The sequence below is a fragment of the Alosa alosa genome, chromosome 13 (assembly GCF_017589495.1).
Source record: "Alosa alosa isolate M-15738 ecotype Scorff River chromosome 13, AALO_Geno_1.1, whole genome shotgun sequence".
NCBI classification, from domain to species: Eukaryota; Metazoa; Chordata; class Actinopteri; order Clupeiformes; family Clupeidae; genus Alosa; species Alosa alosa.
The window spans coordinates 16380332-16408246 of NC_063201.1; the positions used below are offsets into that span (position 1 = coordinate 16380332).

General features: G+C 42.7%; 1 protein-coding gene across 12 annotated transcripts; it reads left to right on the top strand.

Annotated features, from left to right (window-relative positions):
- Positions 1-27863, top strand: LOC125305625 (tropomyosin alpha-3 chain-like). 12 transcript variants are annotated; one of them, XM_048260497.1, is made up of 10 exons: positions 1-274; positions 1183-1308; positions 8598-8731; positions 10556-10673; positions 11208-11278; positions 11669-11744; positions 16257-16319; positions 16428-16497; positions 16665-16743; positions 26145-27863. In XM_048260497.1, the coding sequence occupies exons 1-10, from the start codon at positions 161-163 to the stop codon at positions 26584-26586; spliced, it is 1293 nt and encodes a 430-aa protein (XP_048116454.1). In that variant the 5' UTR covers positions 1-160; the 3' UTR covers positions 26587-27863. The 12 variants fall into 12 exon arrangements, with proteins under 12 accessions (XP_048116454.1, XP_048116453.1, XP_048116458.1 ...); XM_048260496.1 differs by lacking the exon at positions 11669-11744 and adding an exon at positions 14119-14194 and having other exon boundaries at positions 3-274; XM_048260502.1 differs by lacking the exons at positions 11669-11744; positions 26145-27863 and adding exons at positions 14119-14194; positions 18130-18673 and having other exon boundaries at positions 6-274.
- The last annotated feature ends 52 nt before the right edge of the window (positions 27864-27915 follow it).

Here is a 27915-nt window from a genome sequence, read left to right on the forward strand (position 1 = left end):
GCATGCTAGTCTGAGTTTGGACTCTCTCCCTGTCCATTCGTCTCTGTCCGTCTCTCCCCTTCTTTCCTCTCTCTCTCCCTCTGTGGGACCAGTGTGCTGCCTTGTGTAGTGGTGCCCTCTCTTCTTTTCGCTCCAGAAAGACCAACCCTAAGAAGCCAAAATGGAGGCCATCAAGAAGAAGATGTTAATGCTCAAGCTTGATAAGGAGAATGCCTTAGTACAAGCTGAGCAGGCAGATGTGGAGAAGAGATCTGCAGAGGGGAGGACAAAGCAGGTGAGTTGGTGCACTAGGGCACCTGTAGGTGTATGGTAAAGGGGGTTCTGTTGTATAGCTATTCACATATATTTTGTAAGAGAAAAAAAGTATATTTTGCTGTGGTAGATGTTCCATGTTAAATTTATGGCAACTTGACAGGTGTGGATTTCATTATTGGCGAGGTAAGCATATAGTACTATGACCAGTGCCAATTATTACAGGATTACTGGCAGCTTAAAGGCGGATTAAAACATAATCATAGACTTAGTGGGCATTAATCAAGGGGATGCCGTTTCTTACATTCATAACCGAACTGATGCATAACCAATACCAAATTGTTTTCTTTAAAGGCTGGCTGAATATTTTTATTTACACCAGATAGAAGAGCTCAGTGAACCTGAGGCGGTATTTCACAGTGGCATGGAACTCTCCTAGAGCATGCCCTGTAAATCTATTATAAGACCAAGCATAGACCCTATACAAAGTCAGCTGTCCGCAGGTTGTGGTCGCATCAGTGGTAAAACCGTCAGACACAAAGGCTATGAATTACTTCAGCAGGGCCTTGGGCAGTGCTAGGTTAGCAGGGTATTTATACCCATCTGGTGATGACACAGAGTACTGTCATGTCTCTTCTGTGCAGGTGCTCTGTGTCACCAAAATTGGTCTTACTAGTTTAAATCAGACCATGTGTGTTTAACTGGTCGCTTACACAAGCACAAACTAATTGGTTTATAAGTAAATGTGGTGTGGTTTCATAAGATGAAACCATGTATCTAAAAGTTAGATAGACCACAGTGTAACTTTTCTTCCAATACCATTATTTATTTCTCGTCCCGAATTTCATCGTTCTCTCATTCTTCCACTCTTTCCCTTTTTACCTCTGTGAATGTTTTCTGTGTCCCGTCCTTTGCTCTTCTTTTCCGCAGCATGAGGATGAGATCATTCAGCATCAGAAGAAGCTGAAAGGCACAGAGGACGAGCTAGACAAGTACTCTGAGGCCCTGAAGGATGCAACTGAGAAGCTGGAGCTGGCAGAGAAGAAGGCTGCAGATGTGAGTAGCTTATTGTCATCATATTTCCCCTCTCCCTCTCTCTCTCTGTCATACCAGTACATACACATAGGTCCAGAGATTCCACACTCAACTGACAAGTAATACAATTATCAAGACAACTGAAATAGCACTCACATGTAACAGCTGCACTGAATGCACCTCCACACACAGGACATACTGTATTGATTTTCCAACATAAACCTTTAACATAAACCAACTTGAACTGGCTTTCACCATTGTGCCCTTGAGCAAGGCACTTAACCCCAAATTGCTCTGGGGAGAATGGCCCTTGTAATATATTTGACATAAGTCGCTTTGGATAAAAAAAGTCTGCTAAATGAATAAATGTAATGAATCTTTTAATAACAAATGACCCATTGTGGAGTGGAAAGCTTTTTCCATTAGGTATTATGTATAAGACATTCAAGGTCGTAGAACAATGAAATAACACTTCTATTATCTTTAATATCATCACACAAACACATTTCTCTCCACACGGAGAAGTAATTTTTACATTATTTGCTAATTAGGTTTCACATACAAAGATGGTCAACCACTTTAGTCATTAATTGACAACTTTCCAGAGAGACTTTGTACTGAGTCCTCCTTTGCGAGATGTGAAACCCAGAGCCTTCTTTTGAGGATGGCAAGTCAGACGGAGACAATACCGCATCATGGACTGTGACTCGCTCCCTTACGACCCCCTTCCCATGTCTTTCCATGACAATGATTAAATGATTTTTGTCTGAACTGTGCTGGCTGGATATAGCAGCCACACCTGTTACCATAATAGTTTGCCTTGTTATGGAGAAGTCATGCAGAGTTTCCCCATGCCAAAATGCCTGGGACGTTTTGACCAAGAGAGTGAAACAGTGGCGTCAGAGACTGTAATGTGATGTTCACTGATGAGCGATGGGAATGAGGGCAGTTTAAGGCTGTGTTCCATATCTGTCCAAGGACTGAAGTTAGTTTGTCTCCATTTGGAGACTTTAGAGGCAAGAAGTGTTTAGTTCAATGTTTAGTTCATACAATCATAAAACTGTGCAGGGAATAAATCAAACGGTGTGTTCGTCCGTGCATAGAACACAGACGCAGGAACATGTCACAGCCTTAGGGCTCGCTTTGGTTAAAATATCAAAAGTGACAACTTTAGCACCAGTTTTATGCCTATGGTATGCAGAGGTGGAAGGGCGAAGTGTAGAAAGTAAAAGTCCTGCTACCAGGGTATTTATCACTGGTCACTGGTAACTGGTGAGGTTATCTTTTAGAATGCAATTATGGGAGACACCACCATACAGATAAAGTTTGCATCAATTCCATCTTGCAAATTATAAATGACACCTCAATCAAGACATTTGGATCTAAAACCTCTTGAGGTATGGAAGACATATTTCCTTTTTTTAACTTTTGTTCCAGGAGTGTCCACCCTTACACCGCCAAGTTGCATCCAGGCAGTCTAGTGACACACCAGAGACAGAAAGAGTTCTGCTCTGATGTGAACAGTAAGCCAGTCTAAAGAGCCAGCTGTAACTGGATGCCTATATGTTGTACTAAATCTGGATGCCTGGATGGCTATGTGTTGTACTGAATCTGTATGGTTATGTGCAGTACTGAATCTGGATGGCTATGTGCAGTACTGAATCTGGATGCCTATGTGCAGTACTGAATCTACGTGCAGTACTGAATCTGGATGCCTATGTGCAGTACTGAATCTACGTGCAGTACTGAATCTGGATGGCTATGTGCAGTACTTGAGATTGAGGGCTATTAGTGGATATGTCATGACGGCTATTGTTGCTGTTGTCACAGAAGTGTGACTTTTTCCACTGCCATTTTTGTAATGTACTCTATTGCCAACAGTGGTTTGAGTGAAATGTTATACACCAAGGCAATAGGTAAAGGGACAGACTCTGTGTGAAGCAGTGATTAAAAAACAATAATCTCTTAAATATATTTTTTACATTGCAGTGAAGTTACTGTACTAGCCTATACTTGCCCCAGTAACACACATTGCAACTCCCAAATGTGAACAGTAGATGTCACCAGTGTTTTATTTTGTCCTATACTCTGTAAGTGAATATGGTATGTTCTACCATTTCAATAGTTTCCTACAAAATTTTACATTTTCATATTGTCTTCTTTTCTTTAAAAATTCGATTTGTTGGCTAGGCTATATACTTGAACAATTGGTGAGCCACTTCTTCTAACACAGGGCCTGAGAAGATGTGTAATTGTGCCCTATACTTTTCCCACTATTAAAAACACATGACATCGGGTGATAGACCTACCTCCATATCACAATACAAGCCAGGCCAATTATCAATTTAAATGGCATTACAATTTAATGTAGGCATATAGGCCTAGTTGTAATAGGCAGGCTACATCATAAATAGGGTCCCATTATAGGCTTACAATGTAGGTTACAATGGCGATGGGTGACGCACCAAATCAAATGATTAATTTAGTGCTTTCAGAATCAAGTCAGAATTCATCTAGTTAGTAGGCTCAGAAACATACAATTTTTAATCAAAATGTAGCCTATATTTTTTATTTTGTTGCTCTTGTGCGCTCGAGATTTAATCTGCATTCGCTTCAATCAAGTGCCTAGCCTAGTGCGCAATGGTGTCCTATCCTGCTGTTTAAGCTACGCAGGACAGATGTTAAGTAAGTATAAGTATACTCTTTTTCAAATTTCTGCACAATTAGTGAAACACACTCAGCACACACTAATCCCGGCGCAGTGAGCTCCCTGCAACAGCGGCGCTCGGGGAGCAGTGAGGGGTTAGGTGCCTTGTTCAGTCGGCAATCCTCCGGTTTCAAATCCGAAGCGCTAACCAGTAGGCCACGGCTGCCCTAATGGCACAGTGAGGATCTGATCAATTTGAAGCTGTAAAGCTTCTGGACATGCAAGAGCAATGACAATCTAGCTAGGTTAGGATACGCACATCTGACAAAAACACAACTCGCCCTTGCTCAGTGATATTTTAGGCCTACTGCTACTACAATGATGCAACAGGTTAACTGTGCAGCTCCGCCTATCTATAATCTTTGTTCACCAACATACTGAATCAACATGACATGAAAATCAGCAGGTGATGAGACTATCAGAGAAAATATAAGTAATTATAGGTAGGCCTAATGATTTAAGTCTTAAAGTAGGCCTATCAAGAAGAAAAAAACACAAATTAAAATTTGACATCATCTTCGTGTGGCGGGAGTATACGTCCTTTCCTGTTTAAAACTGGGCGGAGTAGACCGGAAGTGGGTTGAATGAGGAAGACAAGAGGGCAAGGCGAGAGAGACGCGAGAGGGAAAGAGAGAGAGACAGGGGGACAGAAACGCCGTTCTCATACCGCTTGCCTTCAGTTTGCTCTCATTCCAGTCCAAGGATTTTGACAAAGTTTGCCAGAGTCATTTTTTACAGAAGATTCGTCGGATATTCCAACCTGCAACATAGCAAGTAGTAAGGTTTATAGTTTCAACTCTGTTTGCGTACTAGCTACCATTAGCATAGCCAGAAAGCTAAGTCATCGCCCGCTAGTTAGAGTAGCTACCTGAACAAGTTCAGAGAGAATGCTAGTTTGCCTAACTGTTAGCTGATTGTTTTGCCTGGCGTTCATTAATGTGTGGTCCTAATTTACGGCACGTAGTTGATGGAAAAATAATTAACCGCCTCTCCAGGTGAAGGTAGTTTGTAGTTATTATGCTTGACTTGTAACATTAGTACTCGGCATGTTAGCTAGCTAATGCAGAGATTGACTCAAAGACCCAGCCTGATTTCTAGTTTGAGTTTAGCAAGCCTGAACAATTACATTAGCTGTCTATCTTAACGACCTTATTAATCTGCCTGAATTTTACCGGTGTAGATCCGCACTGAAGAGCGCCAAGAAAGATACACCATCGTCCATTCCTTGGAATTGTTGAATTAAAAAAAAAAAGTAAAATGGCCGGAATGAACAGCGTCGAGGCGGTGAAGCGCAAGATTAAAGTTTTGCAGCAACAGGCGGATGAGGCCGAAGAGAGAGCTGAGGTCTTGCAAAGACAGGTCGAAGAAGAGAAACGATCAAGAGAACAGGTAATTAAAAACTACACGGTGACGTAACCTAATTATAGAACTATCGCCCTCGAAAACGCAGAAAACTGCGTCTTTTTGTCATGTGTCAGCTGGCTTGTTAATTTAACCCACCCGGATCATTGTTTTAGCTAATTTTCTTGAACTTTCTTTTCACACTGCTTCCAAACTAGCATTGTTTTTGTTAATTGGTTACGTTAGAGTAACAAACGCGTGCATAGTGAACATTTTTGATTGTGTTAGCTTTCCTAGTTACATTATCTTTTCACATCAGGCTTAGCGGTATGCCGGTAATGTTGGTTTTGTAGGATATGTCTGGTTGAGGGGGCCATGATATATGGCAAGCGAAATGCTCACCCATGATGTAACCGTTGAAAATGATCAATGGTTTAAGAGCTCTGCATAACTTTTCTGTGGCCCCATAAATTCCATTCAGAATTTGCTGTTTTCCCCTAGCACAACTGGTCGAACTACTAGCAGTTCATTGCAGGTGTCCACTTGTACCAAGTTGGCCTTGAATGGCTACAGCCTTGTTTGTGGATGTGGCTTCAATGGAAATGAGGGTTTTACACTTCTAAGACCCTGTACACCAAAATCCAAAATTTGGTTGGAAAACTATTCCTGCGGAAAAACTGAATTGTGGAGTTAGTCCATTAAATAGGGCTGCTCCTAACTATTATTTTCATTGGTTGTTTTCTGGATTAATCGATTAGTTGTTTGGTTGACACCCATGATTATGCCCTTAAACCAAAGATGTTTGGTTTACTAACCGATTACCAATGTAGTTAGCGATCATTTAGTAGTTGACAACTTATTAGTTCATTGTTGCAGTCCTATGGGGACATAATATTTTTTGTTCTTGGTTTATTGGGGCAGACCTAAAAAAGGGTATTGATGTGATGGTTTCCTCACTTAGCATCAGCCCCTCCCCTGAAGAGTTCAGAGCAGATGGACAAACCCCAGAAAGTAATTTCTGCTGCCATGCACTTGGCACTGGTGATATCGACATTAGCTGATGTACTGGCTGAAGAGTTGAGCTAATGAGCTTCAGTTGGTTTAGAGAATGGATGGAACTGTGGTTGGACAGTTGAGAGGGGCAGCACCTTTGCCTCAATTGGGCGTGGCTTCAACAGTCAGCCAACCTGTCCATAGTGTTTCAGAGACCATTATAGCTGTCGCTTTTTCATGATTTTGAAACCTAAAGTAGCATGTTTTTATTTATTTTGATTTCTCTAGGTGGTTAATGACACTTTTTTTTTTTTTTTTTTTTTGCGGTGTAACAAATTCAGAACTTGCTGGTTTACTGGGTCTGAAACCCTGAAAAGATTAGCTTATGTGGTGCCATCAGTGAATACACGATTCTCTTTTGTCTCAAGGATGTTAAAAAAGATCTGTTTTGCTTTGACTGAGGGGATGTTTCAATAGACTATTGTTTGTGAAGTGATGGTCATTGGAGCTCTTGAGTCCACCTGCGGAGTTGTGCGCAAAAGAGGGGTTGGGGGTGTTTGGAGTGCACAGTGACGTGTCCCCTTGTCCCTTCAGGGTCATGTTCTGCTGATCCAGGAAGTGTGCATGTCAACTGATTGTGAGCACTCAGTTCATCCTGGAGAGAGTTTAAGAAAGGGACATAAAGCTAGTAATATGTTGCAGATATTCATAGAGGGATAGTGGGATATTTTTGAATTCCATGGTGTTTCATAGGATGATAGATTCTCTTTCTAAAGAAGTCCTAATTGTCTTCTGGTGCTCAGAATGTGATGCAACTTGTCCTGGCAACGATTAAATTCCGTTTAGCAGATGTAGCCAATAAGGATGTTAGAAGGAAGGAATGCATTGTCTATATATCTTAAACCTTTTGCACCTTCTACAGAAATAGTTGTACCACAATGGTTGAATTGTAATATGCATGTCTATAAATCCGGGCAGATACTTAAAGAAATGTCAAAATGTCCGATCAACTGATGGATCGCTTCGAAGTTTTTGGCGGGTAGGGGGAAGCGGTTGTCCAACACTGGGTTTGTGAAAGGCCGAAGAGAGGACCGGAAATGTGGAAATGACTAACAGTCATGCTATGTGTGATATTTCGAGAGCGCCAGCAATCTGGTGCTGCCTCACTGTGGGGGTGAGCATTTGCATATCTCTATGGTGATGGAACCCACCATTGCACCGCTCGCTCTGTGGCTTTCCATCCAGAGGATGGTTGACCCCTCCTCTCAGGTCACTGGCGCGGCAATGGCGTCTCCCCCAACATCTCTGTAGCCTCAGGATTCTGGTTAGCCTTGTGTTAGACCTGTTACACTTTGCTGTGTTTATGGCGATATCCTCGGATTACCACACCAACACTTGTTCGTACGTGCCCACATCCATTTTTCTGTTTTGTTGACCTACATAATGAGCACAGCGATTTGGTCCATCTGCTTCTTGCACCAGTACTCCCTCCAAACTAACTCTCCCACATCCATCTGGCCATAATTGCTAGGGCATTGTCAAAACCTAGTGTTAGTACATTGCTCAGGCTCCCTTAGTCACCCACATTCTGTCTTTCATTCTTCCTTCCTCTCTTCCCCTCTTCCTCTCTCTTCTCTCCCCCACTGACACACTTTCCCCCTCGTCCGGAGGCCTATGGGAAAAGCGAAGATTCCACCACGCAAAAACGTTTAGTTGTTTAGGCCCCTCCCTCTGCTCCCTTCCCCTGGTTATCCACGCACTGAGGAATCTGATTTGCTCAGATATGTCAGCGCAGAAAAACACACACAAAGCTGAAGTGTCCTCAATTTGTGCCAATCAGGCTGCGAGAGGTTGCTGGCATGTCAGTCGGTGGGGATTCACCCTCTGTGAAGCTGGCTTTGACATGGATGAGTTGTGACTGGTGTTGGTTACACCAGGACTTTGCAGTGCTTTCTTTCGATTTAGCCCTCACACACAATCTCCTATCTTTCTTTCTCTTGCTCATTTATTCTCTCCCTAACCCCCGCCCTCCTGGTTCACTGTCTCACTTCACTTTGTTTTTTTTTCTTTTCTTTCTTTTTTCTTTCTTTCTTTCTTTCTTTCTTTCTTTCTTTCTTTCTTTCTTTCTCTGCCTGGCTCATGCTCTCTCCCCCTCCATCTCTACTGCTCCTGCTGTTTCTCCCTGTCTTTCCTTCCTGTACCATCTTTGTGCCCCCCTCTCTTCCTCTGCCTGGTTCATGCTCCCTCCCTCCCTCTTTCCCCTGCGCAGGCTGAGGCGGAGGTGGCCTCTTTGAACAGGCGTATCCAGCTGGTTGAGGAGGAGTTGGACAGAGCCCAGGAGAGGCTGGCCACTGCTCTGCAAAAGCTTGAGGAGGCAGAGAAGGCTGCAGATGAGAGCGAGAGGTGAGCACACACACACACACACACACACACCTCTCGCCTAGACATGCTGGCTTACAGCCAAACCCACTCATGTATTCTTCTGAACAAGGGTGGCCCACCCACTTCCTGAGATTCAACCACAACCAAATGGTGTTCTCCGCCATTCACTCTTGAAACACAGGGTCTAGTTCAGAAATGTAGCTGATGTGTATCTAGACCAGATCTGTGACAAATGAGTGCGCTCAGGTTTGCAGTGGGTGCTTTTTTAGCTCTGTGGGAACATATCCTGCCCTTAATCTGTGCAGCCTTCCTCATGGTGTGTATTTGCTCTAGTTAGGGTGATATTGCAAGACGTTGCACTAGTATCTAGCCCTGGACTGGATCTATGATTGAGAAGTAGAACCCCCAATACAAACACAAAATCTGGATCTCATTAGGGGCTCTGACGTAAGCAGTGATTCGGTTACAGAAGAAGCAGAGCTTGAGTTCTAAAGGCCCAATCTTTGCCAGTTGTTAAATCTGCTGGTAGAATCACAAAAATGTGGCCTAATGATTTGTGTTCCTCACTGATTCAAGATGCTCTGCCGTCACCAAGAACTTACCCTTGTTTCATTTAAATGTTTTTTTAGTTAATCTTAGCTGTGGTCTAGTTACAGATTCCTATATCAAGAATTGATGGCTATAAAAGGAAAAATAAAAACATAGAACCATGTGTGTTGAGTGACAGAAAGTCTATTTGTCTCTTGCTCTGTCACTCCAAGACTGCATACCTCTCCACCTCATGCGTCGTATTGAGATCGGCCCCTGTGGCACAGGAGACGGTGTGAGTTCACTTGGCTGTTAATGTGCCATGGTTTGATGGGTTGATCTCGGGGCTTTAAGCACAGTGAAGCTTCATCAGACCACTGGGAGACTGGACAGTCCTGGCAGGTGTGTGTCTGGTTGGGTTCCTTTGTTGGGTCAACAGGGAGAGAGTGCTTACCACTTACAAAGAGGAAAGCTGTTGTCAGATTCCTCTGGCGACAGTAGGAGTCACATCACTGTCGCATCATGACTTGCTTACAAGTGCCCTCTGTAGGTTGGCCTCCTTTTGCAAAAGCAAAAGGTCCTTTTTGCTGTCTACCCCTGACCATGAAGTCAACATTTACAACGCTTGATCAGGCATGTCGAAGGTTTAATTTTACGTTTCACTAAGATTTGATGGTAATTTTTATACCAATTTACAATGAAGCGCATCAAAGGAGAGACAGCATGACTTCACCTAAAGATCCACCAGCTGCTCTCACTAGACAAGGAAATAGTTAGGGTTTAAGTATCCTTCCAGGCTGACGGGAGATGGCATTGGTCATCCCATCTTACGTGGACTACACTGAATCAGAATCCGGAGCAGATAGTTACTGACGTAGCCGTGACGGACAGTGAAACGCTGCAAAATCCTAATATTCCCTCATCTTTAAACAGATACGGTACAGAAACGGAATGAAATAAGTCATCTCATGTGGAAGAACACATAACAGAAACATCAGGACCTAAACCTCTTATGAATATAAAGATCATTTAAGTTCCAATTCCTATCTTATGTTTAATAGTAGCGTGATGGCCAGGTGTATACATACACTTTACACTGACAGAGGGGTTTTGCTTATAGGGTCTGAAAAGTAAGTCAAGGGCCCTGTATTCAACCTCTACACTTAGTACAAACTTCATTAGAATAAAGCGCCCAGCAGAGTTGCTTTTTTTCACACGTGAGAAGTTGAAGATGGATGGTGCTGTTCTGAAGCCTCAGTGTTCCCTTGACTGAGTTGTTGTGACTTTTGCTCAAACTGTGCTCCCCTCCTCCCCCAGAGGCATGAAGGTGATTGAGAACAGAGCCCTGAAGGATGAGGAGAAGATGGAGCTGCAGGAGATCCAGCTGAAGGAGGCCAAGCACATTGCTGAGGAGGCCGACCGCAAGTACGAGGAGGTGAGTTCCTCCCAACCCCACCCCCACCCCACCTGGTGCTGCTGATCTGTCCCTGCCCCTGGCTGCCAGCCCTGGGGCAGATGGGAGATGGGTTGTTTTGGCCACAGCTAAGCTTGTACCTCGGCTGGCTCACTTAACTGCCCCCTTTCTCTCTCACTCCCTCTGCCTCTCCTTCTGTTTCATGTACTCCCCCTCATACACACAAAATACTCAACACTCTCTCCTTTACACGCAGCATACTCTCCTGTACACACATACACACAACATTCTCCTTCACACACACACACACAACATTCTCCTTCACACACATACACACAGCATTCTCCTTCACACACATACACACAGCATTCTCCTTCACACACATACACACAACATTCTCCACACACAGCATTCTCCTTCACACACACACACACACACACACACACACACACCCCAACCACTCTTTCAGACACTGCTGTTTACCTCCTTGATCAGAGCTCTCAATCCAACACGCATAACTCCTTTCTCACCACCTTACTGTGTGTTTGTGTACAGATGGCTCGTAAGCTGGTGATCATTGAGGGCGACCTGGAGCGCACAGAGGAGAGAGCAGAGCTGGCTGAAGCGTGAGTCAGCTTCCATATCACACACGCACCCACACCAAAGTCACCTTCATGAGAACTCTGACTATGTAAAAGAAATTTACCCTTTAAAAATGTGTACCTTATTTTTGGTATCTGGTTTTTCGCACATGCACTACAGTCTATTTTTCCCCTAAAGCATGTACATATCTGCTAGGGACCTTGTAATTAACAGTTTGCACCGCCATTATTTTAACCGCGCTTAAAAAAGCAAAGCACAGTGAGGCTGTAGGGCAGCTCTTGGTCTGCAGTGGCTGTTGTATGTGCATGTCTGAATCACCCCTGACCTTCAGTCCCATCCCTCTATCTGCATGCGCTTCTGTCACATGACCTACTTCCTTCCTCCGACAACCCCTCCTCCTCCACCACTAACAGCACGAGAAGGAGGCTGGAGGAGCAACTGAGGAGTTATGACCAGGCGCTGAAGAGTCTACAGGCCGCAGAGGACAAGGTACCCTCCCCCAGACAAACGCCCAGGGCTGCAGCAGGCCCGCAGGGTCTGGTGAATCCGGCTCCCCCCGAAACCCAAAGCACTGTGTTCCTCGCGGCTTAAGCCCGGCCTTGGTTGGCCATCCCGGCATGCCTGATTCAGCTCCTCAACCAGGAGTTTGTGTTCAGGTGATGTTGGAGCTGGTAGAGTCTTGAGTCATGCAGTGCTGTGGGTTCCAAGGAGCTGGACTGAGAACATTGGGCTAGAGAAAGCTGGTGCTAGATGGCGCACCATGAGGAGAGGCCCTCTTGTCCCATTGGGCTGGAGGAGCTGTGTTGTTGACGTGAGCAGATTTACTGAGGGCCAAGTCTGGGCTCTGTATTTCCAAAGCCTTGGGGAGTACTATGGTCATTCTGACTTGGCCTTTCTCTGTTACAATCATTCAACCTGGATCTGATCAGATGTCTGAGAATTGCTCTTTTTTTCTTGCTCTTTGGTTGGAGGGTTCTAGGCATGTAGACCCTCCCCCCTCTGCTCTTGCAATGCATGTGACTCAGGTTTGCACCAAGAAACGAAAGCTTCGATACGTTAGGGAGGCTGTGTCAGTTCCACCACCACTTGGGGCTATCTGGCTGTTTGGATGGCTTACCACCACTTAGGGCTGTTTGGCTGGCTGCATATACATTTTGCTTTGGCCCTCCTTTCCCTGTCCCCTAACCCACCCTCCTGCTCCATAACTTGAATCTCGCTCTGACTTCCTAACCATCCATTTAGCATGTTTTTTCATATTCATTTGGCTTTTTCAAGAGAAGACATATTGCTAATTTAATTCTCATCACTTTCATACAGTCAATCATTCCAAACAACCTATTTTGATTTGAGTCATATATTTATAGGGATGCACGATATATCGGCAGCCGATATATTATTAGCCGATAAGTGAAAAAATGAAAATATTATTATCGGTCCGATAACAGAATTCTGGCCGATAATTTGCGCCGATATTTTTTAAAGTCCTAATTTAGGCCTATGTAAGGTCCGTCTGGCTACACTGAGCTACTTGAGCTTGGTTGGCTATACTTTTTCCTCAATATAATGTCAGCGGTGTGAATATTTCACCACTAACAAAATCTGTGGATATGCGTTCATTTGGGAATCTGCATCTCAAAATCCTCTAGTGAATGAGCCATTTAACCTTAACAGAGCGGAGCTCAGCCCTAGAGCAGTCTTGTGCTGGTGTGTTTGCACTTTACCGCGCTGGTCGGGGAAACAAATAAACAAACTCGTTAGTGGGACGAGTACATAAGTTGGCCTAGTTCTAAGTTGTGTTTTAGTATTATATTTGCATTACTCTAGCTTGGGTTTTGTATTATTACCTAGAAATATGCTAACCATTCGTGCTTCAGTTCCAGACAGGTCATCATAATAAGTTATTAAAACCTTCGGGGCTAACTCCTTTGCTGCAGCAGGTTGTGCGCAACAGAGTAGACTGACATAAGATGCAGTCTGAGGAGTTGGAACTTTATTCAGTTACCCGCAGTTGAAACTAAACCTAAGTTTCCCTCACAAACTCTGATTTGGTCGCTATACTGTAGCTTATTCCCAGCTGAGCCATTTATGAGTGTTTAGTCCTAAATGAAAACGATTCATACTCTCTAGCCACTCACTCGCAATTCACTGGCGTCAGGTTCACTTAAAGGAGCCACACATACTGTAGGGCTAGGCTACTGTTATGTTGACTGCTGTACTATTGAGGACTATTGTCCATCAATATTATATGTTCTGTCCATCATTTGGTGGTAGGTAAAATTACTGCAATAAAATTATGCTTATTAAATGCTTTCCCCAAATCACTTTTCACAATTTTTTTTTCAAGAGTAATATTATCGGTTATCGTATCGGTATCGGCCACAACAAACCAATAAATATCGGTTATCGTTATCGGCCCTAAAATTCCATATTGGTGCATCTCTATATATTTATTTGAGTCGTTATGTGTTTATGTTGATGTTCGTGTCCAATGTGGATGGTTTCCAGCATTTTCCAACAATGCACAGGGTCAAAGGTTATGCCTTTCTCTCCTGGTTTTTCTCATTGTAAATTTCTGTCTCTTTTGTCTCCCTCCCTGACCCCCAACCCCTCCACACCTTCCCCACTCTCCCCACCCCTCAATTCAATCATATATCTCCTGTCCCTTTTCTACCCTGATCCTGTTTCCACACACACACCAACATCTGACTTCACACCACTCTCCTCTCACTTTCTTTTCTATCCATTGCTTTCTTAATTTCCCTCGTCATTTCTCTACTACCATGATCAATCCCCTTCCCATCCATCCTGCTGAAATAACAACAAAAAATGATTAAAAAAAAAAAATGCAAAAAATCAAATACAGCAAATGTGCAGAGTTGGAGGAGGAGCTGAGAAGTGTCACCAATAACTTAAAGTCCCTGGAGGCCCAGGCTGAGAAGGTAACGCCGGGGGGTGTGAACTGCATGCCTTTGGTAGAGGGCTTGGTTCAGGACTGCTTCAGCCAGTTCTAAGGAGTCACAGGTGGATGTCTGCTATATATGGAGCTTGTTCAACCGCACATGGTGATGCTGTGGATTTTGAGTCATTTGGTAACTCCTGGTGGTATGTCACATGACCTATGACCCCAGACCTGTGTCTCCCTAGAACTGGCCATTCTAGATTACCAGAATCTCTCTGAATTTTGTATGATGTAGTTCCGTATATCCTGTGTTTGAGTCAATGCATGCTCTCTTGAATGGTAAGAACTGAATTAAGTTTTATCTTCATATGCATGCAAGTTGTTATTGAAGTGTTGATGGTGTCCTTTCTGTGGAAATGTTTATCCGTGGTTGCTGTAGGCCCCAGACAGGCTCAGGGGAAGTTGGTCTCTGTTGCTCTGTGTGATTGTTTCCATAGGAGCTGTTGAATGACTGACTGCCTCAAGCCCTCTAAATTGGCGACAGCAGAGTCTGCAGTGGTGGAAACAGTTTTTGTTCCACAAAATAATCAACAATGACCGAGCAAACAAAAAACTAATCTGATTGATGAATGGAGCTGTGAAGTATTGCTGTAGCCCGCCTTGGGAATGCCTCCCTGTGGTGTCACAATATTCAGATGCCATTCTCTCGAGCCATTGGCATTCTGATGCTTTGAAGGGCTCCCAGCAGCTTCTGACTGCCTTTTATGGAGCTAAATGTCAAAACATGCACCAGAATTTGCACCTGATGCCGGAACATTCTTACAGTGTGCCTGGACTGTCCCCATCTGCCCCAAAAAAAAAACAAAACATCTGTTTTAAGAGAAGGTGTTGATAGGGGTCAGATCAAAAGTCTACTGTTAAACTGAAGTTGACCTTCCATGTGTTTTGGGGTAGTGGGGGATATTAAACAGACAACCTGGCAGTGATGGAAACCTTTTTTTCTTTTCTTTTTTGTGTATAGTCAAATTCGGGGCACGTGAAAAACATGCTTGGGCGAGCTCCGCTCTGAGCCCCACCCTCTTCCCCAAAAAGGCCCTGCCTTATCTCCTGTCCCATTTGGGTGCGGTAGCATGGCCTGCTCAGCGCAAGCGTGTGTGTGTGTGCGCACACTAGAATGTTATACGCTTATGAGTGAGCTGGGGAACGGGTGTCTCTATTCGTTCTGTGTGTGTGTGAGGGGAATTCTTTTCCACAGCTGTAGGGGAGCGCAGGCCCCGAGTGACGTCAGCCCCAGCGTGCGTCTCAGCTCCCCTCCTCTCTGCTCACGGAGAGAAAGAGGCCCGTTCAGGCCTGCCGACTGATGTCACCCAGGCCCTCTAGCACCAGCCTCTTGCATTCTGAAGCTCCCCTCTTCCCCCTGCCGTCCCCACTCCCCACTGGAGAACAGGCAGCATCTCTGACAGCCAACCGATTACGATTTACTGCCTTGTTTACTAGTGCATACCATTTGGTCGCAGCAAGTGTAGGGAGCTTCGGCTTTTTTATTTCCAAAGATCACTGCGCACATTCCTTTATGCATGGAAAAACATGCCAAGTACAGGCAGACTGTGGGTTGGTTGGAGCCTGCACAACTATTTGATTTTGTTAGAACCACATTCATCCTTATTTGAATCAGCAGGAACTGGTTGTTGGGTCATAGTGCTGTGTATTTGAACAGTGCTAGCCCTTCCTCATTTTTTTTTGCATCCCTCTCTTCCCCATGTCCGCTCTTGTTGTGACTGGGTTTCTGTTCCTCATTTTGGGCACACATGTGCTGTTAATCATGGTGTGTGTGGCAGGGGCTGGGCCCACAGTTATTGAATAAAGAGGAAAATGTTCTGGCTGTTTGGGGCCTTGCAAACCAGCTGTGGGCGCGAGCCAGAGACCAGCCGAATGACCAGCTTTCTCTAATCTCCTGCAGGTTTCTGCTACCACAGTACTGCACCATTTCACACCAATATTTTAGACTTGTCTTGTACATGTTTTTGTTCTGTCGTTGCTGCTGCTTGCATTGAAACATGCCTTTCTCTAATTTGCCTGTATCTTTCTAATCCCACCAACAGTACTCCCAGAAAGAGGACAAGTATGAGGAGGAGATTAAGATCCTGACGGACAAACTTAAGGAGGTGAGGATACTCAAATCACTCCTTTCCCCAAACCCCCCCCCCCCCTTGCCTGTTTCGCCACCTGTGTCCAATTGTTCCACTAACGCCCCCTCTGCCCTTCATGCACAGGCTGAGACTCGTGCTGAGTTTGCTGAAAGATCAGTGGCCAAGCTGGAGAAGACCATTGATGATCTGGAAGGTAGGTTCCTCTCTGTCCCCTGAACCAGGTGTTTTCCCCTCGCTCTCATTCATTGGGATGTCACGGTAGATCAGCTGTTGTCGATGACCTCTCCCCACCATCCATCTCTTGCCTACCCCACCCCACTGTGCATTCCTTCCTGATCTTAATGCTTTGTACACCTGCAGACGAGCTCTATGCCCAGAAACTGAAGTACAAGGCTGTTAGCGAGGAGCTGGACCATGCTCTGAATGACATGACCTCCATGTAAATACCCCAGTGGAGTGTGATCTCTTGTGTGTAGTGCAGTGCTGAACATTGCAGTGTTTTGGTTGAATCTTGTGGTTTGAGATGGCCTAATTAATTTTGAGCCATGACTGAGTGTTTGTTTATAGTTTGAAAAAGTCAAAACCATCCCAGATCCTTTGCATGGTGTAGTATTGTCATTCTAATTCACCTGAAGTTGTGGGTTTGTTTGCATGCGTGTGTCATAATTTCCTACTCCTTTTTACATTACTACATGTCCTTTAAATGTTAATTAGAAGGGTAACACGTTTTATGGTGTCAGATTATCTGTTCTCCATATCTAGTGGGTTATCTTCATGCACACTTCTGCAAAAAAGAAAAGAAGTTGGTGGCAGGCTGTTGGCATGGCAACTCCATAACGTGTGCATAACAACACGAGCGCACTGGCCACAGATACGATCGCTGAGAGCCAACCAAACGTGTAACACGGGTCCACGTTCAGTGAAGGCTGTGTGCGTGTACACACCCACTCAGCCCCTCACGACAACTCATGAGGAGCCACTCTGCCTCCTTTTTTCCATGTGTGTGAAAATAGTGTTCACTGCACTCCCACACACCAATTTTTTTGTCTATCCTGGAGTATATCCATGGTGATTTGTATGGTTGTTATGTGCTACTTTTCTATCTCCTGTGCAGTCTGGTAACCTGCATTACCTTTTAGGCTGAAAAATTACGCAGGTTGATTTGATGTGGAGGCATTTTTTTCAAGGTGAAAAGTTCTCAGTTAACCTTATTGGCAACATCAACTGTCAATCTGGCAGCTTGTGCTGCATTTTATGTGCATCTGAAATGTCTCCCAGTCGGCATATTAATAAGCGCAGCAGGTTGATTTAATTTAGAAAAGGCATTTAGCAAGGATGCCACTTATTCAAGGAGGTCACTTATATTTCTACGTAATGTTAGGTCAATTGTTTAGAACCCATACCCCCATAGATGGTTTAATGTGGAAGAATGTATGGGAGTATTTCACTGAAAGCAGAAATTGATGATGTACCATGTATATTTTCAAGAAGCTAGCCTGAGGGGAAACCTCAATCAGAATTCATGCCTTTAAATGAAGACTAGAGGCATGTGCTGAGAACCACTGCAAGTTCTTGAAAAGCTCTCATAAGGTTGATTACCTGTGAAATTAAACAAATGTTTTTGTTTTTTCCTGTTGAAAAGACAGCTCCATGGGTTAAAGCAAATTGACTAGTCCATCATTAACCAGAAACTTATAACTGCATGTCAGGTTTTGGTTTTGTATGGATGTGCAAGCTAATAATGATTATAGTGATCCTATTATTATTTTCAATAGGATGTTAATGTTGATGCTAAGAGTTCTGCATCTCTATTTCTCTATTTCAGATAAATTGGCACTTAAGTGTTTGGAACCCTGTATGCGCTGTGGCTATGAAACTTCCATTTTGAACGGCCTGCACTTCTGCTGCAGTTTCTGTCCCTCTCTCGCTCTCTCTTTCCCTCTCGCTCATTATCTTGCCCTCAATTTCTCTCCCTCTGTTCTTGTCCTCGCTCCCTGTTTTTTTTTTTTTTCATTGTTTCTTTTTCGTTAGCGCCTCATTCTTGAACAAAATGTCTAGAGAGGAAGAATAATTCTCCACCGCCCCCTCATCACCATTGCTTATCACCTCACCTTCATGGAATCTCTTCAAACCACTTTCTCTCATCAGTCAGTCTCCATCTCCCTCTCCCTCCCTCTCTCTTGTTGATCAGCTACCTCTGCCACAGAGGTAGCCGGTTGGCGGAGTTTCTGGGTCACCGTCTTGTCATTGTCCCGTTTTAGTCTGTGCTGCCTGTGTCTGTGTTGTTGCTCTGCACTGCCCCCCCACTCCATACGATGTGTAACCACGACTGCCTCTCTGAATCATCTAATGAAGGGCACGGGAAAGAAGGCTTGGGCTGTGTCATTGTGTTCACTGTCTCATTTGTCTTCCTTTCTTCAAAAACATCTCATTCCACTTCACATTGTGTCAATTATTCACTCGCACTGTTCACTCTCCATTGCTACATCCTGCTGTTCACAAGTTCATTCACCTGGGTATGCTGCACAAGTCCTAATCCAGCGAGTTTATCTGACTTAACCTTACAATTCACATGAACTGTCTGGAAACAATCGGTCAGGGAAAAAAAAGATCATGTTTCATTTGGTATGGTGTCCTTAAGGCTGCCTAGTAATGTATCTGTTAGTGCTATTTTCACTATATGAAGTATGAGGACCAGCATTGCAACTCCTCATGTCTATGGCCCTGTGATCTCTGCAGAGATGACTTGAGTCATTCAAACTTCAGGTCCTCCTAAACCTCACCTTACATATAGCTATTTATGTTGCATGAAGAATTTGATCTCTTCTGCAATATTTACTTGTCAAGGCTAGCGCTACATAGACAGAACCCATACATGATCCAAGACCTGTATGGGTGTTGAGGAAATTGTAGTGTGCATTCTGCCAGTAGTCTTCATAACTACCTATGCAAATTGACGGGTCCTCCTGAACTTGACCAGAATGAGGTGTTCGGAAGCGTGGGGCTCTTTCAGTTGATATGTCTGACGATTGACCAGAATATTATGAAACACAAGCATTCCAAGCACATAACATACATTCCTGTATTGGCCTACTTGTGTTGCATGTGGTGTTCTTTCAGAGGCAGGGGAGTGCCTTACAGTTGGGTGTCATAAGTAGTCGACACTACTTTGACTGGAAGATGCATTCTACATACAGTGTTGCCATGGAGACTGCCAGACTGATTTCACATAACCTATAAGAGGATGGAGTATAAGAATCTATATAGGAGTTGTACATTACCTTTTTTTTTTTTTTTTTTTTTTTTTTTTTTTAAATCTCCACAGAAGTTTCTCTTAGTGACATAATATTTAGAAAATGACTTCGGTTTAGCAAGTGAAGATTGCAAAATTCTAGAGGAAAGAACATTAAATTCGGGGTTGCTGATTGGTTGGTTGAAAGCTGTTGAGTCTTATTCCAGCCACTGTCAGATGTTGGCATATGCATACCTTTAACGAGAAGAGGTAACTGAATTTTCAACAACCTCTTATCTTGCATACTCCTGCAATATGAAGGCTTTTCCTGCTGATCAGAATTTGAATGAATTTGATTTCGATCAGTGTCCCTGCTTTGACGATCATCTGCAAGTGCTTGCGTGATTACTTGTACAACTGTTAGCAATGCAAGTAACTTGCATATTAAGGGCCAATGTTTTACAATACTCTCAGTTAAGTAGAAAGCAGCAGATATGAGTCCTCATTTACCAACTCATCATAAAGAAATTGTTATTAAAACCTGCAAAGATTCACACGCAACAAATAGGTTATTTTTTGGGATTTGTACTTGGGTAAGAATAGAATCAATACACACTTGAACACTCGTTCGTGTATATAAGGGACAATGTATTGTCTGCCGGACCTTATCGGAAAATAAATCCCGACAGGGCAAACAGGACCCCAAAGCGATTTTCCGATAATGACCGGCAGACAGTACATTATCCCCCTTATTATACGGCTACTTGCCAAAATGGCCATTTGGTGGCTTCTACAGGGAAAACAAAGTGTTTGCCACACATTGAACTTGAAAGTTTCAGGTGTTACGTGACTTATTCCTTGCTGACTTTCACTTTCAATGGAGTTGCATTGTGATAAGCGAACCAACTACTGGTGGAATGGTGTGAAAGGCGTGAATCAGAAGCACAAAACCTTTTGACATTGACAGCGGCCATTATATGTTTTGCAGCAGTCATTATACAGATTTAACAGAAGACCTCCAAACGTTGGGAAGGCCAATTCGTGTAAATGGAATTTTCTGTAGCAGCCATATTAACGTTTTTCATGTGACGTATTCTAGGTTCTATAGCTTTGTTTACATCCAGCTGGTAGGCAAGGGACAAGTTGAACCCATTGAACATCGTTGTCTGCAGCTGCCTCTCAGTAGGCTACATCTCTGTATTTCAGCAATGTCAACATTTCAGGCATCAATAAAGGTGATGATGAAACGTTATCCCATTGTTCAATATTTGCTAGCCTGTCAGGAACGTTATTTCGCTAAAATCGCCCTGATTTGGTGCATTGATCTGTATCGATAACGTTATGGGAGAACCTGCATGTAGCCTATGGTAGCCTAACTTTTTTTCTCTGTTCAAAACTCTTTACACGAAGACGATAGACTTTCTTAGAAGCTGTGAAATTTGGCCAGAAAGGAACATGTCTTCCCTCCTGAAATTTGACACAAAATCAAACAATATTTGATAATTTAACTTGAACTGAACAGCGACAGGTTTTGGTAGGCAGTAGACTCGGCAGACGTTAAAACGGTAGCCTACATAGCCATGCAGCGTCAGTCAGCATCATGTAACATTATGTTGTTAAAGTCATGAATCCTGTAACATATTATAACATAACAGCGATAAAAGATAATAAAGATAAAGGTAAAGAGAATTCATAAACTGCTTATTTCTTACATGACTGAAGCAGTAGCCTAGGTTCAACAGTGGTGTTTGAGGTTGCTGTGTTTAAGTTTTGTGTGATCGCTAAACATAGGATCAAATCAGTTTATTTTGACAGACGGGAGTTGGCCTAACTGACCTGTAGGCTATAGCACATAAGCCTATTCTGTTTTCATTTATTAGCATTTGTTGTGATTTATATAATCAAATGACACTCATGATAACGTGAAATAGGACAGGAGATAGGTGATTTGATGTCCACAAGCATGAATTTCACGAGACAAATTGGAACAAACTGTAAAAAAAAAATCTTGCCATGTTTAAAATGCTGCACTTTTTCCCTTCATAGCCTATCTCTGGCAATTCATTTTTGGATGACTAGATAGTTGTATTTTAGCCTACGTCTTCGTAGACAGTAGGTTACACCATTAGGCCATCTTGAGAATAAAAGACTTCACAACTGCTAATGATCATCCTCCACAACCACGAGGATAGGTAGGCTAAACGGTCGTTCGTCGCCTTTTTGCTTCTTATTGTAAAACCAACTGTTAGGGCATACACAAGTGGTCGGCATCCCAGTCAAAATTTGATAACATAGATTTGTAACTATGTGTAGCCTATGCAACCCGACTGTTGTAGGCTTGCCTACCACTCTCTGCAGTGCCTTGCCTACCATTCTTGCCTACCACTCTAGTTGTAAACAAACGGTCACATGACATTGACGTAGGTGCAAAACCTTAATAAGTAAGGGATAATGGACGACACGGTGGTCTGTTCACAGAAGTTAATGCACGGTTGAGGTTGTAAAACGGCCCCGACGTGAAGCGGAGGGCCGTTTAAACCTCATAAGTGCATAACTCCTGTGAACAGACCACCGTGGAATCCATTATCCCGCTTATTCCACTGTTGCCACTTGCGTTGTGCTCATTTCCCGTTAGAATTGAAACGTTTTAATCGTTAAAACTTGTCTTGTTTTGTAGAACTACTTTCTTTCAACACATCAACTAATTTCTCAACTTGCAGGACAAACTGCCGTTACTAGTTCTAAATGAATGGTTACTACGGCCAAAGGCCAGTCGTTAGTTCTATCTCTCCCGTTGTCAAGCAGGTGTATCCCAAGATTCCGATGAGCTTTAGCTTTGAAACATCGCCATTTTACTTGGCCTGCTGTCATCCATCTAGCTAAAAGCCACCTCTGTCAAATGCTACAATGTTGCCATGTCTTTTCTATATATATATATATATATATATATATATATATATATATATATATATATATATATATATATATATATATATATATATATATATATATATATAAAATTTTTTTTTTTTTGGGGTTCTTGGGTTTTAGACAGTTGTATTTAGTGTCCTGGTATTTGTATGGCACATAGCCCATTCATGGTTGTCTGTCTATTTTCAGACAAGAATTTTGATTGGCGGTTGTTTACTGCAAGAAACCACTAGCAAGGTTTCTGAAAGGGAAATCAGTCATTGGAATCTTATTATGTAAATTAGATTGACCACATTAAGGTTGCTGTAACTCTTTAACCCTTTATTGGATTCCTTCTTGGAAGCATATAAGGCCAGCATAAAGTCTGGTTGCTTTGCACAGATCAACACAATGTTTTCATACAGCAGAGATTCAGTTCTACTTAAGTCATGAACCACAAACTTACCAAAGTACATTGATGGATTCTTATCCATGCCTTCTAAATGTACTATCCATGGATTTGTAGAACAGCTCATAGCGACTGTCAATGATTAAGGCCCTTGTAGAACTCGAGGCAGCCTTGACAATGTAGCAGAGTTGGTCATAAATTCCTTTGTCCTAAATGCCATTGTGGCCTGCAGGCCTGAATGAATGCACAACCCTCTCTCTGGAGACCCACCCCCATGCAGACTGTAGTGGCAGCTTTCATGTGATTGTTATTTGTTAAAGGGAAACTCTGGTCTAACAACAGTCTGGGGTGTATTGTTGGATGATGACGAGAGAGAAACCATGTTAATCAGTGCAATTTTCAGTGAGACCGGAATATACATTTACAACTAAATGGCATATAGCAAACATTTGTGGGCCCTTCACAACGTCAAAGTAAATCACTCTTTTAAGCCATTCGCTCCGTCTCAATTGGCGTACTTCCGTCAGACTGTGTGATTGCACTGTATGCGTAGTGTATTTCAACAGGATGGTGTCATCTGAAATCCAACATCAGCTCCTTGCACTTAATGGAAATGATGATCGCAACATGTAAATATAATGTTACTTGTGTCCTCTAGTCTATTTGACAGTGATATGGTTGTATGAGGTCAATACATGAACATTTTAACTTGCTTGTACATCAAAGTAAAGTGTGTGTTCTGCTGCTGCTGCTCCAGCTCCAGCTTCCTCAACCACGATTATCACAAGTTTAAAAATGCTCCCTCTCCTTTTGCTATGTGGCCCAGATGCTGTCCATTGAGGGCAAAAAGTGCCCATCGTTCCACAAGTTTTTGACTGCGCACCATCTGGATACTTGGTCTCATCGTTGAAATTCAGTGTGAATGCACTCAAATTAGGTGTTTTCATACAGAAGTATATCATTTGAGATGCAGTGATTTAACTAGGCTCAAAATATCATTACACTTCTGTGATGCTGTGGAGAAGGTCCCCAATGAATCTCTGAAGTTCACCTACAAAAAGGATCCAAAGCTGCCATGTTTGCCCATACCCGAGTCTACTTATATGGGCAAAGATGGTACCCAAATGTACTTATGTGGACAAAGATGGCAGCTTTTGGGTCCTTTTTGTTGGCCAACTTCACAGGTCTGTTTATTTTAACTTTTAAGTGTAAAAAAAGGTATTATAAAGACTGTTACAGTACTACTACAGGAGCAGGACAGATCCTTAAAGCAACACCATGGAAGAATTGATATTTATGCCCCTTGGCGTCAATATTCAACGTCATTTAGTGTGGTACCTAGTTCACCAAAAACTAAGGCCCCGTTTAGACGACAACGAAGATGATTCAACCGGTGATGTTTTTCTGCATTTGACCCTGTCATTTAGACGTAGGTTTTATCCCCCCGCAAACGGAGTTTTTAAAAACTCTGGGTTGATCGGTTTTTTGGGAAATCTCCGTTTGTTCGTTTGCGTCTAAAGAGGTACAAACGAGATGTATGTGACGAGGCAGAGATTTTTAGTCAGTTCAAAAGAGGAAGTGATTTGTTGCTGTTGGTATTTTCGGGATTCTGATTGGCTAACATGGGATTGAGCTTCTCCTTACACTGCCATGTACAGGTTTGGCATACTCTTGAAGGCATATATACCCGGGTTAGTGTAAAGGAAAACTTTTCTGAAAACTGACAGGTGTGCACAATGTTGTTTTTGAAAACAGAGCGGGTGAGATGTCCGGCCGGTGAAATAGCTGGCCATGTGTAAACGTAGCATAAAAGGTAATGCCTACCTGATCAGTGGGGTATACTACGAAGCACGAGGCTTGACAAAGCCTTGACTCCGGGGTATACGTTAAGTGATACTACGATAGCAGTTATGTGATATATTTGTCAAACTAGGCTTTCCGCTCAGATCTGTGCGCGTTCTAGGTGTTGATGACTTTGGCAAAATCGTGTAACGTGGAGATGCACAAGACCGCCTGTATTTAAAAACAATTACTTCCGCATTCATGAGCGATAGCTTTATCTACACTGCGGTCATTTTTTGTGTCTAACCTAGAACATCAAATAAATCAATTGCCATCAGTTGTTGTATGGTATGCACGTCCATAGTGGGATATTTGCACGCACAGCACTATTAAACACTACTAAAGCGCATTCGAGATCCAAAATGTTAGTAGAGGCGGAGCTCCACCTGTAAGATATATGACCGAATCCTACACGTGAGAACTTCATTTTTAAGACAATTGATTGGTCAGTGTGCGGTAGATTACACGATTTGAGCTATAACTTAGCACATAACCACCTCCCGACCAGGTTTGGTTGACAGCATAAGATGCCATGGTGATATAGCGACACTAAAACAAATCCACTTTCGTGTCACAGCATACCCTAGCTTTGAGGGCAACATACCTCGCTAACCCACTAATCGAGATTCGTAGTACACCCCACTGGTCATCCTACCCGATCAACAACATTCCATAGTGTGATATTAAGCGTTTCGGGCACACATTGGCAATGAGAGATTTTAAAAGTAATTGTAGCATCTAATTTAATTTGAACCTGATATTTTAATGAAACGGAACTGTTTTGTTGCTTTAAAGGAAATACAAGTGTGTTTCTATTGGCATCAGCAATGGGCCAAAATGAGTTTGAAAATGTCAGCACATGCAATATTGTGCATCTCTGTTTCTCTATGTGCTATTTAGTTGTAAATACATATTCCTGTCTCACTCAAACCTCCATCAGTTAATGGGCTCGATGTGAATTACAGGATGACCAGGCTTGTCTCTTGATACAAAGTGGGATTTTTTGATTGTTTATTTGTTTATAATATTATTATTATTATTATTATTATTATTATTATCTGTTGATTTGAAAATTAAATGCAGCAGCTTTAAACATACCTGGTATAGTATCTGACCACTGGAGTGCAACATGGAGTAAAAGTGGCTTCCATGTTTAGAATGTGTTTTTTTTTTTTTTTTTTTTTTTTTTTTTTTTTTTTTTTTTTTTTTTTTTTTTTCATTTTTGGGGAGGTATTTTTCAACTTCCCCTGAGCTTAAATCCTTGTGATTGGTTAGTTTGTGGCAGAGTTATGTTTTTTACTGGAATACATTGATATTTTTTTTGTGTGGGTGCTCTATTCTGACAAGTTTTTTTATTTTTGTTTCTTTTCCTTTCTATTTTGTGTTCCTTTGAAATGGAAATAATGTCTTATCTGTGTCCTGACTTTTTTTATTTTTATTTTTTTAGAGCGGCTGGCCACTGCCAAAGAGGAGAATGTCAAGATCCATGCCACCCTGGATCAGACCCTGCAGGACCTAAACAGCTGCTAAGCCCCTTGGTGCCGCCACTGGAGCCTCTGACCCTTGGTGCCGCCACTGGAGCTTATGACCTTTGCCCTTCTCTCTACAACTCCCTTCTCCCCTCCCTCTATCTCTCTCTGTCCTGGGTGACTTGCGTTAGAGTTTGCAAGAACTGGCTGGTATCGTATTTTGGTGGCAGTAGCACTTGCTCTGGCCCTTCACCTGGGCCCACATGTTTTTGTGTTCTAAGATCTCGATACAGTCCTCAGGCATGTGAAGTTTTCTTTTGCTTTGTGTTGCCTCTAGCTTTATATTTATGTGTGCGCTTGCATATTAATATACCCATCTTCTCCCCTTTCCAAAAAGGGCAATATATTCGTATGTCTTGAAGCACCAGTGTCTTAAACATCTGTCACAACAGTGAGATTTCTGAGTTTGATACATTCCAGCCGAAGCGTGCAATTTGCATTCTATCAGGATTATGGTGTTACACAGTGGATCATCTCTCATATTGCCAGAGCCACGGCTTCTTTTTTTTTTTTTTTTTTCCTAGTCTTAGATTGCGTTTGGAGGCTTTTTCTGCGTCTGAGTCTAAAATTGGAACAGAGAGCAAGTCCTTTGGGAAGGGAGACTTGCAGAGCAGGCAGCGAGGAGTGAACTGAAAGTGAGTGACCCATTTCTCTTATCTGGTCTCCACACAGGCTATTCAGCGGGACCTTTTGGGATCTTGGAACACAACCCATATTGTCCCCCACCCCCATTCCACTTTATCATCTCATTACGCAACCTGTCGTTGACTTTCCTTTTGCTTTAAGTTCCTGCACCTGTTGTCCTTTAAAAAAAAAAAAAAGAAACATTTAATGTACCCCTACTTAAAGGAGCACCATTTTATTACCAATATTTTCTTAACTGTGCCAATTACAATGGGACCATAATTGTATTACTTTAGTTAAATGTTGTGTTTAAATAGAACTGGAGGTGGTATATATCATTTCTTGTATAAGGGAGAAGTCTTATTTGGGTTTAAACTTTTGTTAAGTATTGGGCAATGTCCCACCAAGGGTCACTTATGCAGCGTCTAAGCCGCATCGAACGGTTTCATCATAGTCTCCAAACTGCTTGGAAGATCAGGAGAATGTGCATGGTTCCATTGTAGTCTTAATTTTTGGAAAATATATATCATTATATCTGGCGAGGTCAAGGAGTGGTAAATTGCAGTGTTCCGTTTACCAGCCTTCAGCATCCGCTGTATTGGTTCAGTTGTTAAAATGTTTTTTTTTTTGTTTTTTTTGGGTGAAATAACTTGAGGGTGGGAGATAAGGGGTGATCAGCAAATCCCATTCCACTGCCAAAATGGAAGCCGTGATGCCACCTTGGTGGGAACGGGAAGATGAACAAACTTAGAGGGCGACCTAAACATCTCATGATGCCACTCTTGTTTTTTGTGTGTGTCTTTGCAAGTCAACAGAACTGCAAACCTTTAAGATGAATTAAATGAGAAATAAATAAACTTTATCAGCAATGTTTTAACTGGAACTTATCCTGGGGTTTCAAGATGTAAACATTTTGTTATCAACGGTATTTCATTGTAACAATCATGACTCAAAACATGGACACAATTTTTTTTTTTTTTTTTTTTTAAATAAAGGACCATGATTGAATTTGACTAGTAGTCTTGTCCTCTTGTGTTAAGGTGTCTTGAGGCTTCAAGTTTGGAC